The sequence below is a fragment of the Pipra filicauda genome, unplaced genomic scaffold, assembly GCF_003945595.2.
Source record: "Pipra filicauda isolate LSUMZ 115617 unplaced genomic scaffold, ASM394559v2 scaffold56_size3634133_pilon, whole genome shotgun sequence".
Classification (NCBI taxonomy): Eukaryota; Metazoa; Chordata; class Aves; order Passeriformes; family Pipridae; genus Pipra; species Pipra filicauda.
The window spans coordinates 383,265-397,772 of NW_024104720.1; the positions used below are offsets into that span (position 1 = coordinate 383,265).

Consider the following 14,508-nt stretch of genomic DNA (forward strand, 5'->3'; position numbering starts at 1 on the left):
TGAACAGCAGTTTTGCATTCAGTTCATCCATTGCCCTTATAATTTTGTAAACCTCTTTATTACACCTCCTCTCATCCTTCTCTGTAAAGTAAAGCCATTTTAGCCTCTCCTCAAAGGGTGACTGCCTCTGCTGTGGACATCAATGTCCATTGTTGTATTATTTTCCTTGAGAGAAAAATAGCCTAATGACAACAAAAGAGTATGAGCCACACCAAAAGAGGACTGCACTCTTGGGCATAGAGAAAAGAAATTCTGAAATTCAGAGGATATAGAGAACCCAATTTTTTAAATATACCTGGACAAGGGAAAAGATGAACAGCTATTCTTCCAAGAAGCCATTATGAAGGATGTTTAGGCCATCTGCTCCACAGGTCCTAGAATCAATGTGTCCTGATGTGCTGTTCCTCTGAATATGTGTATATATACCATGGGTGTGCTGAGATCCCACTCAAGAAATCAGGATGTCAGAACACACTGCAATACATTTAAGGCTAATGTGGATTACTTTGGTGAAGTTGTGAATGAAAACATAAAGCTGCATTGATTGTACGTTCTGAGGTCCTTAATTCTGGAACTAACCAATGTTAAGCCAACTTTCTAAGTACAGAATAGTTCTCTTAAATTTATTTTTTTCTACTCTAAACTTACGCTATATATCTCAATTCTGATTAATGGACATATAATTTACAAACTTAAGGGGCAAGGAATTTGTTGGAATCATCTTAATTTTTGTAATGGATGTGGATATTGATTTGAAAGTGGACTAAATGGTTTGCAGATTTCCTACCTGAGGTTGTTGATAACTCAGGATTGCAATCCATTTTGTAGTTTGACAAAATAACCCATTTTCATTTAGCTTTTATGTGTTTATTCAAAAGGGTGTGTGAGCAAATACACACTCAGACAAGCTAATGTATTACAGCTTAATTAAAGAATGGAATAGTACACAGATAAAATTAAGGCCCCAGGACTGAACCTATAAATCAATAGGTTTCCATCATCAAGTCATCATATTTAATGTTGTTGATAATCAAATGGAATTGTGCAGTAAAACAGAAAGATTACTTGGAATAAGTCTTATATCTTGGGATAATTTTGGAGGACTACGTCTCCAGCAGTCCTATAGCCAGTATTGTCTACCAGACCAACTTATAACTCAAATATTTACTCAAAGTGATGCAAACAGATCTCTGAAATATCTCCCTTGCCAATGTGCAATGTGGGGTTGTCTGTTGGGTAGATCATCTGTTGAGTCATATGAAGAAAGGTTGCAACAGTAAGCTACAGAGAAGAAATGTGCTTTGTAGACAAGTTTTTTGAATCTGTTGTTCGTATAATTAGCACACAATTTTGTTTCACATGGTGACACAGCTTTTGTTTGGATCTGTGATCCCTCAGAAATTATGGAATGAGGGAGATGTTACATCCCAGACTACATAAAAACATGACATACAAGTGTGATTTCTTGTGAGCCAATTATATGAGATACAGATAGAATAAACCATCAAAGACCACTATAGAAGAAGAGTTAATAACTTATTTTGCATATTCTCCATATACACACACTTTTTATGACAGCTACTTCACCATTCTCAGCATTTCTTAAATTAGCCTACACATTTTATAAACTGAGAATTGTGGAAACAGAACTTACCCTGACACTCATTAACCTAAAATATTAAGCAGCTCTTTACCTTACCAAATTAATCCTGCTTGTAATATAATGAAAGTTTTCCTGGAGGGAATGTGAAATGCCCATTACTGGGGATACTCAAAAACCCTGAGCAACCTGAAATTAGCTCTATTTTGATCCCGGTGAGGTAGATCAGATGACCTTCAAAGGTCCCTTCCAAAAACCTACAACTTCCTAAGTCTTTCTGATTCCCTATCCTGACTGAATTAACAGACCTGGGCTCCCTACAGGTAAAACACTTTCCTAAAGCTTCGCAGGACTACTTACACCACAGCACAACTGAACATTGGCAAGCAATAGTTTTCAGCTTCTCAGCTTGCCTCATCTAAATTGTATTTCCCAAAGGCACACAGACCTCTTTTTCACATGCAAGAAAAAAATACCCTGAACTTGGTCACCTCTGCAAAAAGTCCTCAGTTTGTGTTTCTTCTTTCACCCACACCTGGATCCCGATGCTACATTTTTGCTGGGCTACCCAGGACTGCCTGCCCCGGTGTCATGCCAGTTCAGTGACAAAGACTTGGTCTGTCAATCATTAATTCCTACCCCAAGCTGGTTCTCTTCCTGACACAACCTTGCTTAACAGTTAAGTTGAGGGAAAAGATGAGACTGATGGGTTTTAGTGGGCAGTGTGAGGAAGATGGTGGATTTTTTCTGGGAACTGGAGAAAAGTACACTGGAGAAAAGGACTTGCCCAAGGCAAGAGGTTCACCCTTCTCCCTTTCTTGCCTGCTGGAAACCCTCTTGAGATCTCATCCTTAATATCTTCTCTGATCACCGCTAAATCTTGTAACGAGCCAGATCTCTAAGGGTTGATGTTTGTAGAAAAACTATAGGCATAAGAGTGTTTTCCCCTCTTTTGTATTTTTTTTGTTTTGTAGAAATAATTTCCATGTGTACTCTTACACACACAGACGGCACTGGCAGCTGGATCGCCGTTTTAGAAAGTTTATCTGATCTGCAATAATTTCTAAAATCACAAAACCCTCCAGTGGAATATAGCGAAACTGATCATACTGAGGATCGCTCCAGCAGAGTGTTTTACTGTTTGCAAAAGGATTTGACTTCAGGGAAACACTCCTCACTCTTTGCACGGCGGACTTCCTCCCCTCTCCCTGCTGCATGAGAGTTATTTTTCTGATCCTCTACTTTAAGCTCCTTTGCTTTTTTTAGGCAACTTCCAGATATCTGATACAGTATATAATGAGGAATTAGGTTCCATTACACGAAGGCTTAACCTTCTCGAAAAGCATTCAGCGCTTGCCAGGAGTCATCAATATTTAACAGCTGTTGTTATTATGAAATACTTCATAGGGTAATGTGGCTCGTCTGCTCGCACGCAAGGGTTTGAACGGGCGCCAGGGCCCTGTCAGAGCCGCCGGGAGATTGACAGGCAGCGAGGCTTGCGTGACAGTAGGGCTGGGGTTAGTCAGCAGTCTGCCTCCTCCGCAGCAGGGACTTCTCCTCCCCCTCGCCTCCCCGGCAAAAGGGCTCCTCCGGACGGGGTGCGACGCGGGCTGGGGGCTCAAGAGGGGCGAGGTGGCCCCACCAGCCCCGCGCAATGACAGTGGGGAGAGGAGGGCTGCAAGGCGGTGGCATCTCTTTGATGCCCCTCTCTCGTGGGGGAAAATGGATGAGGCTTGCTGGGAAAGGGGGAATAAACGGTTCTGAAAGAGGGGACGGGATCTGGAAAGCAAACAGTTTGGTTTGTACCTTAAATAAATGTCATGCTGTACTCGAGAAACTTCAAAGGGAAGTCAGATTTCAAAGCATCTCTTAAGAAGAAGCAGACTGAGAAAACCGCTAAGTTGGGAAGAAAAACTTTGCATTGCTGTTAGTATAATTTCATCTGGTGTTCTGGTAGCCTCCACAACAGGACTGAGAACCATACAGCTTTTATTCAGAGGGTGCATTTTGGTGCTGATTTCTTTCCCTAAGCATTTGAGCAATCTGTATGCTGTGGCATTTCAAAGTGCAAAAGTCCCCTTCATACTGTTTATCAGTGTAAAATAACTGTTCCTTATGCTGTATATTGTTTAATTTCGGTGTTCATCTAATGACCTCCATCCTAATTGTCGCTTGGTGTTCTCTGTAACACAGCCAGAGGAAACAGACCATTTCAGTTCATGGCTCTAGGTTTGTTAAGCAGAATTGTTCATAACAATTCTGTTTCCTAGTCAATTTGTTTTGTTATCTTAGTATTCAGAGTAACATGCATAGCTGATTCTTCCTGCAGCTAGAAGATCCAGGAAGAAAGACCCTGTTCTCACTTCCTTTCAAGTAACAATTACCAAAAGTAAGACTTGCATTCATAAAGCAGCATCTCTGAACCTGCAAGCCGAATTTGGGTATTTTTATCTGCCCATTTTAAGAAATAATTTATTCCCTGGTCTCACAGGTATTCCTTATAGAAAGGCTTGAAACTAATTCACCTGCCTCATACTGAGTCTGAAGAAGACAGTACGGTCCCCCTCTTACACCCAAAATCAACCCGGGGAAGGCATTCTGTTCAGAAGCAGTATCCTTTCACTGCTCATTTCTCACCTGTGCCTTTGCTTGGTGCAAGAAGCCTAAGTAGTGCAAGGCACCTAGGGTGGCTGGGGTACAGTTTGCCCACACATTAGTTTTTTTCAGAGCTTAAATTGGTAGGTAAATTCACTAATTATTTTCTGAAGAATGAAGGTCATGCTTGTGTGAGATGAGGTATAGAAACATTCTGGAGAATGTAATCCCATGGGTTTAAAAAGTATGGTTTTATGAGTGTTCTGAAATCTCCATCCCTTTGAACTAAAGAGCATTCTGCAATGAATAAGTGTTCTGTTATTTCTGAGGGAAAGGGAACGTCTGGTTTCATAATGCTTCTGTAGACTGTGTTAGGCAGCTTTTCTCTTCGTTACAATATTCCAGATTTGGTTTTCAAGCCAAGGAGTTTGCAAATGCAGATAGCAATTCTTGTATCAGAATTGAAGGCTCAAAAGAGATCTCAAGTTTTTACATTGTTCTGGGCAGAGACAGTGCAGCTGTGAAAGACTCAGCAGCACTGTCTGAGACAGCCCCATGCTCCTTCAAACAAACTTACCATCTCCTTCGTGGACTTTTTTTTCTCCGTTAATTAACTGTCAGTTCTAACTCTACATTATTTTTTTACTTTCCATTCCTTTCAATGTTTCAGATCAGAAATTGAAACAATGTCCTCAGATCTTTGACCTTTCCTCCAGGAAATCACACTGGCCATTTTTCTTAATTTTTTTCTTCCTCCTCTTCCTAGTTCCCTTCCCCCCCTCCCTGTATATTTCCACAGTGTTGTCCTTCTGCAGGACCCCGCATTTCCAAACTCGTTGGCTTTTAATGTTGCATGGGATTGCGCCACGTTCACTAGATCGCATGAGCTTTCAAAACTGTCGACCATGTACGTGTATATCAGGTATTTATCACTCTATGGTATCAATATGCTCATTCATCTTCTTTGGCAGAACAGCTCCATCTTCTGTTTTATTTCATGTTCTGGAAGTGCAGGCTCAATAAGTTGTGCTCAGAAAAAGGTCTCTGACAGTACCACTTCCCATCTCTTCAGTTTGCCAGTTTTGAACCTAGTAGGGGAGCGCTCTACACTGAATTGTTGACCATCTTGTTTGAAGAGTTACTTCTCCCACAGAAAGCAGTCCAAGGCTCCATAAAGCTAAATCTCTCAATTTTTTTAACAGCCAGCAGCATTCATTAGACTGCCTGCAATATCAGCTTTTTTTCTTGCCCCATTATTGATATATGGGAACTCCAACAGCCTGTGTTCCCCTCAGGTCACTGAGTCATCCTTTGTTGTTTGTTAATTTTAAGTTTTCTGCAATTTGCTCCTCCCTGCCTACCAGAGACAGTATTCCTGCATGCTCCAATCTTTCATTTGTTTTTGTCATCATAGACTTCAGTGTTGGTCCAGAGAGAGAGAATTTTATGCGATGGCTAATCTTGATCATGGCTATCTTGGCATCAGGGCCTTTGCTATCAAGATACTCATCATGAGCAATATTTACTGTCATTCAGTTCTCTCTCTTGATTCTTGGTGGTGACAGGGGTATTGTTAGACTGCTCTGTTTTTGCTGTTTTTCTGCCTAGTCAGATAACATCTTGTAACTTTCCCTCATCGACCTGTCACGTCTTGCTTTTCTTCCTCCTCCTCATTTCGGGGATCTGCGTGGTTTTCTGCCTGTCTTGCCCTGCTTTCTCCAGGTGACAGGCTATCACCAGCAGCAGTATCTCTTCTGAGCTATCACTGCAGTATCAACCCAGCCATGGGTGAATTAATCAAGCATTTCCAGCGCAAGGAGGCAGAATAAGAGTGAGCAGTGAGTGACAGCTCTGTTGCCTCAGGTGCAAGGAGCAAACTTTTCCGTCTCCCTAGGAACATTCACTTCTTGTCGCAAAGGGTGTTATTTGTCTTTGATGGTGCAATGGGTCTCCTCGCAGTCCAGGCCAGTGAGTAGGGCATGTTATGAAACGGATGTGTGTGGCCTAACATATGGGTAACTCTAACTGGCAAAATAACATTAAAATACTTTCCATTTGGAGATGGAATTTATAGTAGCCAGACAAGCTTCAGAACAAACATCTCTTGTGTTCTGCTGCTGTGTTTGTATGAGCCTGAAGGCTAACAAACAGGCAGGGAGCTCTGGCCTGCTCAGCTGGGTAAGATAATAGTTTCCACTAATGATGCAGTTCAAACGGGTGGAATTTTCACAACGCCAAAAGAGTGCATCAAAGAAATAAACCTTCGTTTCCTCTCACCCCTCCCTGTTCATCCTTTAACCTGCACAAAGACCTCAAATCACCATGTCTTAATTACTGAAACATCTTTTCTCAGGAGGGAAACTCTGGAAGGGGCCATTGGAATAGGGGTTGGGCCTTTAAAAATCGTAGTCACAAGGTATTTAAAAGATGTGTGGATGTGGCACTTAGAGACATGGTTTAGTGGTGGACTTGGCAGTGCTGAGTTGATGGTTGGACTTGATGACCTTAAGGGTCTTTTCTAACCTAAATAAGCCTATGATTCTATGAGTGTTCTTATAGACAAGTGTAGCAGAAAGCTTGGCTGATCAGGGGGAGAAAAAAAGCAACCGTTTCCAATTAGTTTAAAAGGTATACCAAATGAAAATGTAGATTTAAGAATCTGTATATGCTGTTCACAGCAGCCTAGCTTACAAGTCTGAAATCCCAAAATTATTTTGGCTGGAAAACATGGGTAGGGGTCTCTTTTAGGCAGCTTGGGATTTTCCTTATGTGTTTTCCCATGCCCAGGGGAGGGATTTGTTACATCTAATTATACGTTCAAGATGATTGCCTTGGGGTAATGACTGACATCACTTTCAGCAAATATTTACAATGTAAGCTAAAGAACATCACGAATATTCAGTCAGTGTTGCTTTGCATTGCCATCATCTGTTGTAAAATGCTGATGTATCTTGCAACAATCCCTCACTAGGCTGTTAAATTGATAATGGGCTTTTGCACAGGCTCAGGGGCATTAGAGGCTTGCTATCTGTCTCCTTTTCTTATTCTGATTTGCTATAAACTATTTCTTCCCATCCCAAACCTTTTTTTTTTTTTTTTTTTTTTTTGTTTATTAAGCGTCTCTGGCTGTGGCTATTCCAGCTTCCCTTTAGCTGGAAGGGAAAATATAAATCAAATGTCCCAGATAATCTCACCAGTATGCTCTCCTCTCATTCTCTCTGTGAAAAGGAAAACAAATAGAAAACTGAATCTCTGTTTGTCACCAGGGTATTTGTATGACCCAACTCTGGAGTGGGACAGCGAAGCTGACTTAATTTTTACTGACCAAATGATAAAGAGAGGTTCCTGTCATACTCCTTAGATGATGCAGAAGACAAATTATTAAGTGATGTCAGCCTTCTCAGAAATTCTTTCATTATCTCCAGAAATGAGATTGTATTTCAGGGATTTTTCTGTAGGATATCTAGATAGGAAGACTTGGAGTATTCAAATATATATTAGATCAAGCAATGTGCAGTAAGAGAATTCACTAGTTTAGTATCCCATGAAAACTTTCATGATTATTAGGAAAAACATATGGAATTTTAATCTGTAGTGAGAGCTTTTTATGAATTTCATGGCATAAATGACCTGCTAAAAACAAACTTTAAACCTCTGTGTAAAAATGAAAGAGTTTAAGAACATTCTCTTGAATCTTAGGCTGGAACTTGTAGAAGTGAGTACAGTAAAGCAAGACTGAAAACCAACTGATGTCAAGAAGGTCAATATTGAAAATAAGAAAGTTATTTCAGTCCCTTGTCTTTTGAGCTATATAGACATTTTTCTATATTGTCATAATACATATTTTTATAAACAAAACAACTTGCTAACTTTCTTTTGTTTCTTTCCTGTGGGTTTTGGTTGTTGCTTTATGTAGAGTAGACTAATGGAAAAAATATGTTCAATAAAAAATGTGATAGATATTTCATATAAAAAGCATCTGGACTGCAAAATATGTATCTCTCTCACACAGCAAAAGAAAGTTGTCAGTAACTGAGATCCAGACCACAAAGACAGTAACTCCTAATTAAATCAATGCATGTTAAGTGCCTAAATAAGAATTTTAGTCTAGTGGCCCTAATCACTATGATTTCTAAATTGATAATAACTCTTTCCAACAGCCATTCAAGAAAAGCACTTTAAGAAGCAAGTTGGCCAAACAATAAAAGAAGACAATATATCTAACAAGACTGCTGTACAAGAAGGTGGACTTCTACTAGAAGTGAGTGAAAAAATGCTGTTTTTTCTGGCTATAATTTATTCAGTTTGATGATATATTCGGGCTGATTATTTGTGGCAACTTTTGGTCAGTCTTGGTGTGAGTCTTTCTAGAATCACGCTTGTGAGTGCTTCTTACAAGAGCAAAACTGGCAGTTTTCACAGTCATGGGCAGTCTCCATTTGGGCAATTGCTCCTTGCACCTTTATGTCCTCGACATTACCAGTGAACTCCTGCAGGTAAGTTCACAGTTCTTTTTCACTCTTAGGTTTATTTTACTTGGACAATATTTTGAGGATGTCAACATGAACTTCCCTGGATTCTGATCTGAGTTGAGAATATTCTAGGATATTTTAGTTTATCCTATTTCCTCAATTCTGTGCTCTACACACACACCTTCTGAGTATTTTTATCCCCCTTAGGACTACTTTATATTGGCAAAGCAGCATAAAGGAACCATACTGTTACTGAGAATTGGATCCATTTATCTGAAGGAAGAATTAATACTGCTGTGAACTACTGAACCAACTAGAGCACAGCGGTCCATCCCAGATACATCTGCATTTCAAACACATGATGTAATAATCTCTTATACACTAAGGTCCTTGGAAATTCCTATGTGATTAAGACTACATGTGTATAGTTGTTTTGGAGAGGATAATATTCGTGGTATAAAAATTATGTTTTAATGACAGCTCTGAGATATATGTAAATGTAAATTAAATAGTAGCCTCCAGCAAATAATTGCTGAACTGTTGAATTAAAAATACATTCTATCATGAGATTCAATACCATAAGTCATTCAAGTCTGTGGAATGGAAACTGGCATCCTGCTTTCCTTCCTCTTAATACTTTAGAAGATTTTAATTTTGTATTCCAAAGTAAGTGACACAAGTATCTGATTAGTTAGTACTAGTGCCAAAACAAGATGTTCGGCTATCAGGTATTATTTTGCAGTCATTTCCATTCTCTAATGAATAGGGAGTAAAGGGCATACAATAAAAGATAAATATGGTGAGTATATAATTTTTAATGAGGGTCTCCTATATTTAGTCTATGTTTTGTTGAATGTATATTACATGCCTACAAGCTATAATCATTAGGGATCTTCAAACAGTATCCCTACTTCCGTGAGTACATGGAGAGAACACTTACACATAATTTCAGGTGGGTTACAAGAATCTAATACAGAATATGCTGATGGTTGGCTTACTGCAGAGTATATAGGAGTCATATTCTCTTTGAATATAGGGAAGATATTTTATCCTGGATCATACTTAATGTGGATCATTAACTGGTTGATTAAGTGCATGTTAATATGAATGTACTTACCAGCTTCATTTATGGGAATGTCTGACCTAGAATAAGAGGGTGAATTTTCCTTAGGGCTTGTTGGGAATGTTCTCTGAGGACTGAGTTTGGGTCAGGTCATAATTCAGTGGTTATGGCACACGAAGAAAAGTGTGTTTTTAAGTTGTTCAACCAAATTCACCATGTTGGTTATGAGGGACTGTGGGATTTTAACTAAATAGTCACATTTGTGATTCCTTCCAAGGAAAAGCAAACAGTGGTTGCTGTGTTTTGTATATTGACTTGTGAATCTGACCACTTTACTTGCACTCAAAAGATATTTTTCAGCTGTCGAAGGTCACTTTCCATCTCATGACAACACCTTGCACTGTGCAACCTCTCCTAGATGCTTTATATAATACAAACCAGAATAATCTGAATCACCAAAATGTGTGTGAATAATTGTTCCTGAGTGCAATGTTAATGGAAAACCAGGGATAATGGCTTTTATTTATTTCCTAGAGGGTATGGTCCCTCTGCTCCATGAATAGGTAGAAATATGGAATACCGAGAACTCTAGTTACTGGTAAATAATATATCTGTGACTCTTGAGTCTTGGAACAATACAGTACTTCCCCTTTCAGCTTGAAAGAAAACAATGGAATTAGGCTGTCTTCAAAGTATGTTTAAAATGTTTTTTATTTCTAAAGGCCTTTGCCACAACATGTGTTTTTTATTTATGATTTTATGGAGATTTTTTACAGCTATAATCAAATAGCTTTCATCAGCAATAACAGAATAAACAATAATACCAGTTTATCAAAGACTTTTTAGTGGAGCACAGCAGGTATTTAAACAAATAATTTTTTACAGTATTTTAAGATCATTTCTTCTGGATGAGAGAATCTTTTCTTGCCATCTTTGTTTCCCTTTGGAGGGAAGGGGCAGAAAAAGCTCAAAGAATCAAAGTCTAATTTTATTAATTTTTTTTTAGTGTACCCCATTCTCACAGTATTTACTGTCCTTGGAGACTTCAGATTCCAACAGTTTGACTGCAGTAATGACTTTTAACTTTGCACTTTCAAAATATTTTCCAAGACAGGTGGTTTTGCAACCCTTGTGCCACATGCCTTTGGGCAGAATAGGGCCATATTCAGCTTCTGAAGCCTGTTACTGAATGCTTAAGAAACACTGGGCCAAACCCATAACCAGAAAAATGAGAAAATAAGTTGTATTGGCAGCCAATAAATCCAGATAGAATTTATGGGGTGATGGGGTGGAGAAACATAATAAAATGGTGACTTGGAAAAATAATGAATCACTGGTGGGTATCTAGGCAATAGCCTTGACTGCAACAATCATCTCGTGGCTGTTGGCCACCTCCTGCTCTTCCCCCCTTACTGCTATACTCACAGTCTTAAGACCAGACGCAGAGTCCGCACTGCAGTGCAGGTAATTCCTCATCCCCAATGCATGCATAACTGTCATGTGTTATACTATCCACTGGAAGAGTTGTCCAGAGGGAGGGCCTATATGGACTTGTTTTCTCAATGACATGCAATCAGGCCTCTGCTCTTCCTCATCACTGATACTGTTTCTTGCTTCACTTGTATACTAGGCAGCACCCTGCTGAAATTGTCCCTTGGTCTTTACTGACCATTTCACAATTGCTCCTGCAGTTTTTCTGCGTGTTATGGAAGAATCATTGATGTTCAAATTTCTGTATCAACCCTTGCTGCTACAGAGGTGCCTTGATGGGCTTTCTTTCCTTCTTTCTTGTGTCTGTTGGTCTTTCATGCTGTAGGCTGCAGTGTGGGATTTATGGCATCTCTGTCTCTAGATGTACGGACATAATTCTTTTCTGGTGTGAAAATAGTGCTTTATAACCAAAATGTCATAAAAATTATAAAGATATACGGACAATCCAGGCAGCTCCCAAACAGATGCTAGTGGAGTAAGACTGTTCCATCACGCCCCCTCTCTCTGATGAAAACTGATTAACGCCAGACCTGACCTATTTTGTCATTTCCATACTCACTGGAATTTCAGACTCTTTCAAAGAAGATTCGTGTTGATTTCAGGCTCTTCCAAGCCACACTTTTGTACAGTTTAGGGTCAGATTTCCATGAGTCCTCTACTCTTAAGGCTTCAGGGCACAAGAATCATATTTCTGTGGTTTTGTCTCATGTTTTTCTTCGTGGCTCCATTGAAGATGCCACTCAGCAGACTATCCTGGTATTTCTTATTCAGTGACACTGTACCTTCTGTTTAATATCTTTATCAATGACCTGGATAAGGGGATTGAGTGCACTGTTAGTCAGTTTGATACAACATGAAGTTGGATGGGAGTTTTGACCTGCTCGAGGGTAGGAGGGTTCTGTAGAGGGATCTGCAGAGGCTTGCTACTTACTTACTCACTCAAATTTTTAGACAAAGACTGTCAGGCATCTGGCATCTTAAATATCTTAAAAATATTAAATTCACAGACATATGGTCTTTGACTTATTAAATAAATAAACCTCTTCGAAACCACGAAAACTAGGTTTGATGGTGCAACCCTTATAATTTTCCACTGGTATTAATAATCTTAGCCTCATTACATTGGCTACTTAATCACCTAAAGTTGGGTTTTTCAAACTCAGTTTCCATGTTTTGTAGGCATGTTTTTGTTCTACCACTTATCAGATGAATTTTGCTGATTTGAGTTGTAAGTAACAAGACTAATGAGGCAATTCAGGTTATCTAGCTACCGAACCAGCAGAATTTGTGCTTTGACAAAAACCTATAGCATAATCAGGTCTAGGGCCTTTATCACATAAAACAGGAACTTTATCACACAGACAAGTCCTTTATAGATTATTTCTTAATTCCATATCACAGGTTAGGTCACTATTGTGAGTAGGAAATTTTGGTTCTTGCTTAGTAGCTCCTACTGAACTCAGTGAGGTTTTTTCTTGACAGATTTAACACCAAATAGACCCCAAAGTCTTCAAAACCAATAAAAGACAGATTTCTTATGCAAGCAAATAATTCAGGATTTGACATAAGGCAAGTTTGAAGCATATTATTTAACATTATGTTGTTACCTTAAAAATGGGTGTAAATAATAATTTTTCTGGCAGTTACTTTGAAGAGAGAGGTGTATGTGCACATTTTGGCACTGAAAGATATCTCCTGGTGGCCTCTACTAACACCTTGAACTAGAGTTCAAGTTTCATTCCTACAGAGCTGGAAAATGATACATTAGAAAACATCCTATTGGTGCTGTTCTTCACTCTGCATAAGGAAATAACATAGGAAACCCTTTTCCCACTTGGTTTCCTGTAATTTTTTTTGAACTTGTTAGTGTAATTCCACTTCCTCCTTCCAAACTGATTTATGTAATCAGTACTGGATAAAATTGTACTCTTGAAAAAGGTACTCCAGTTTGAATTTCAGTCTGAGAGCAAGAGATTTTACTCTTCCTGTTATTTTTTAATTTAAACTTGAAAAGGAAAATTGGGAGTCCAACAAAAGTACATGGTTATTATACAGGCTATGACCAAGGCAGGAACTTCAGAAATCAAAAACTGGTAGAGAAAGACTTTTTGGTTTATTCTGGTCTGGAATTGCAGTGGTGATGACTCGTTTAGCGCAGTCCTTCTAAAGTAAATCTCGTAAAATGATGATGCAGTGCTTTACTTTTTAATCTACTGGTTTTAAATGGGGCCATTAAAATCGGAAAAAATTCTTACAAAAAGCTCATAGCCCTAGTGAAATTTTTTTTCAGTTAATAAAACTTTTAAAAGTTACCCAAACAACCCTTTTGCTTTCCTTTGTTTTCAAACACGAACCTTCTCCCAGTAATTCAGATGACATAATTTAAGCTGACATTAGTCACTTGGTATGACTTACAGAGAATTTATCCATTAAAAAAAAAGCGCCATAAATGGGGTTAGGATTGCCTTTTTATCACATGCGTACATTCACTTTTTTCTTGCCAGGCACAGACAAAACACAAAGGAACACTTCAGAGGCCTTGATCCCTTTTTTCTTTCTTTACAAATAGGCATATTTCTAAAATCCAGACTTGAAATTTGGCATAGCCACAGCTCTGCGCAAAAAACATCCTTTCTGTTGCCCTTTAAACAAATAACTAATGTTCTCGCTTATTCCTTTCTTCTTTTTTTTTTTTTTCTTTTCCTTCTCTAACAAGTCTGGACAGAAAAGCCACGACCGCTAAATACCATTTGCTCTCTCCTCCGGTCCTTAGTGTTACTGTTATGACCCCAACAGTCACGATGCTGCCACAGTGCTGGGGTTTCTGAAGTACAGGAGGTGGCACCATCCAGCTTGACAGAGGCACAGAGCAAAATAAAATCATGTTATCCTGATTTTCAGCCTAAATTTGAGACAAGTGATAAAAGATGGATTTCTGTGGGCAATACTGTGTGGAAATAATGAAAAAATGGTGACCACGATTCCCAGTACGCATGGTGTCTGAGCAGCTTGACCTTTGCCAGGAGTTTTGCAAGAGTTTTAAGGAGGGATTTGAAGAGGAAAAACAGGTACTCTTGCAGAGGCTTGAGTGAAGCCTTTTAGCAAAAGGGTAGAAGCAATTAAGTGCTTGTTTTCAAATCTTCTATATGTGACATGTTGGGCTGATGAGAGTTAGTATTTAGCTTCTCCAGAATGAAATGACAGATTGTAACTGAGAGGGGAGCAAGCTGGGAGTGGATTGGAAAATCAGGACAAGCAGCTTATTTTAGTGTGATAGAGCAGGGGGA

General features: G+C 39.1%; 1 protein-coding gene across 1 annotated transcript in view; it reads left to right on the forward strand.

The window, feature by feature from the left end:
• Positions 1-14,508, forward strand: part of AHRR (aryl-hydrocarbon receptor repressor) — an 86,105-nt gene that overhangs the window by 50,596 nt on the left and 21,001 nt on the right. Inside the window, exon 4 of the mRNA XM_027741052.2 lies at positions 8,356-8,456. Coding sequence (XP_027596853.1) covers positions 8,356-8,456 — 101 coding nt within the window. The remainder of the gene's footprint in view (positions 1-8,355; positions 8,457-14,508) is intronic.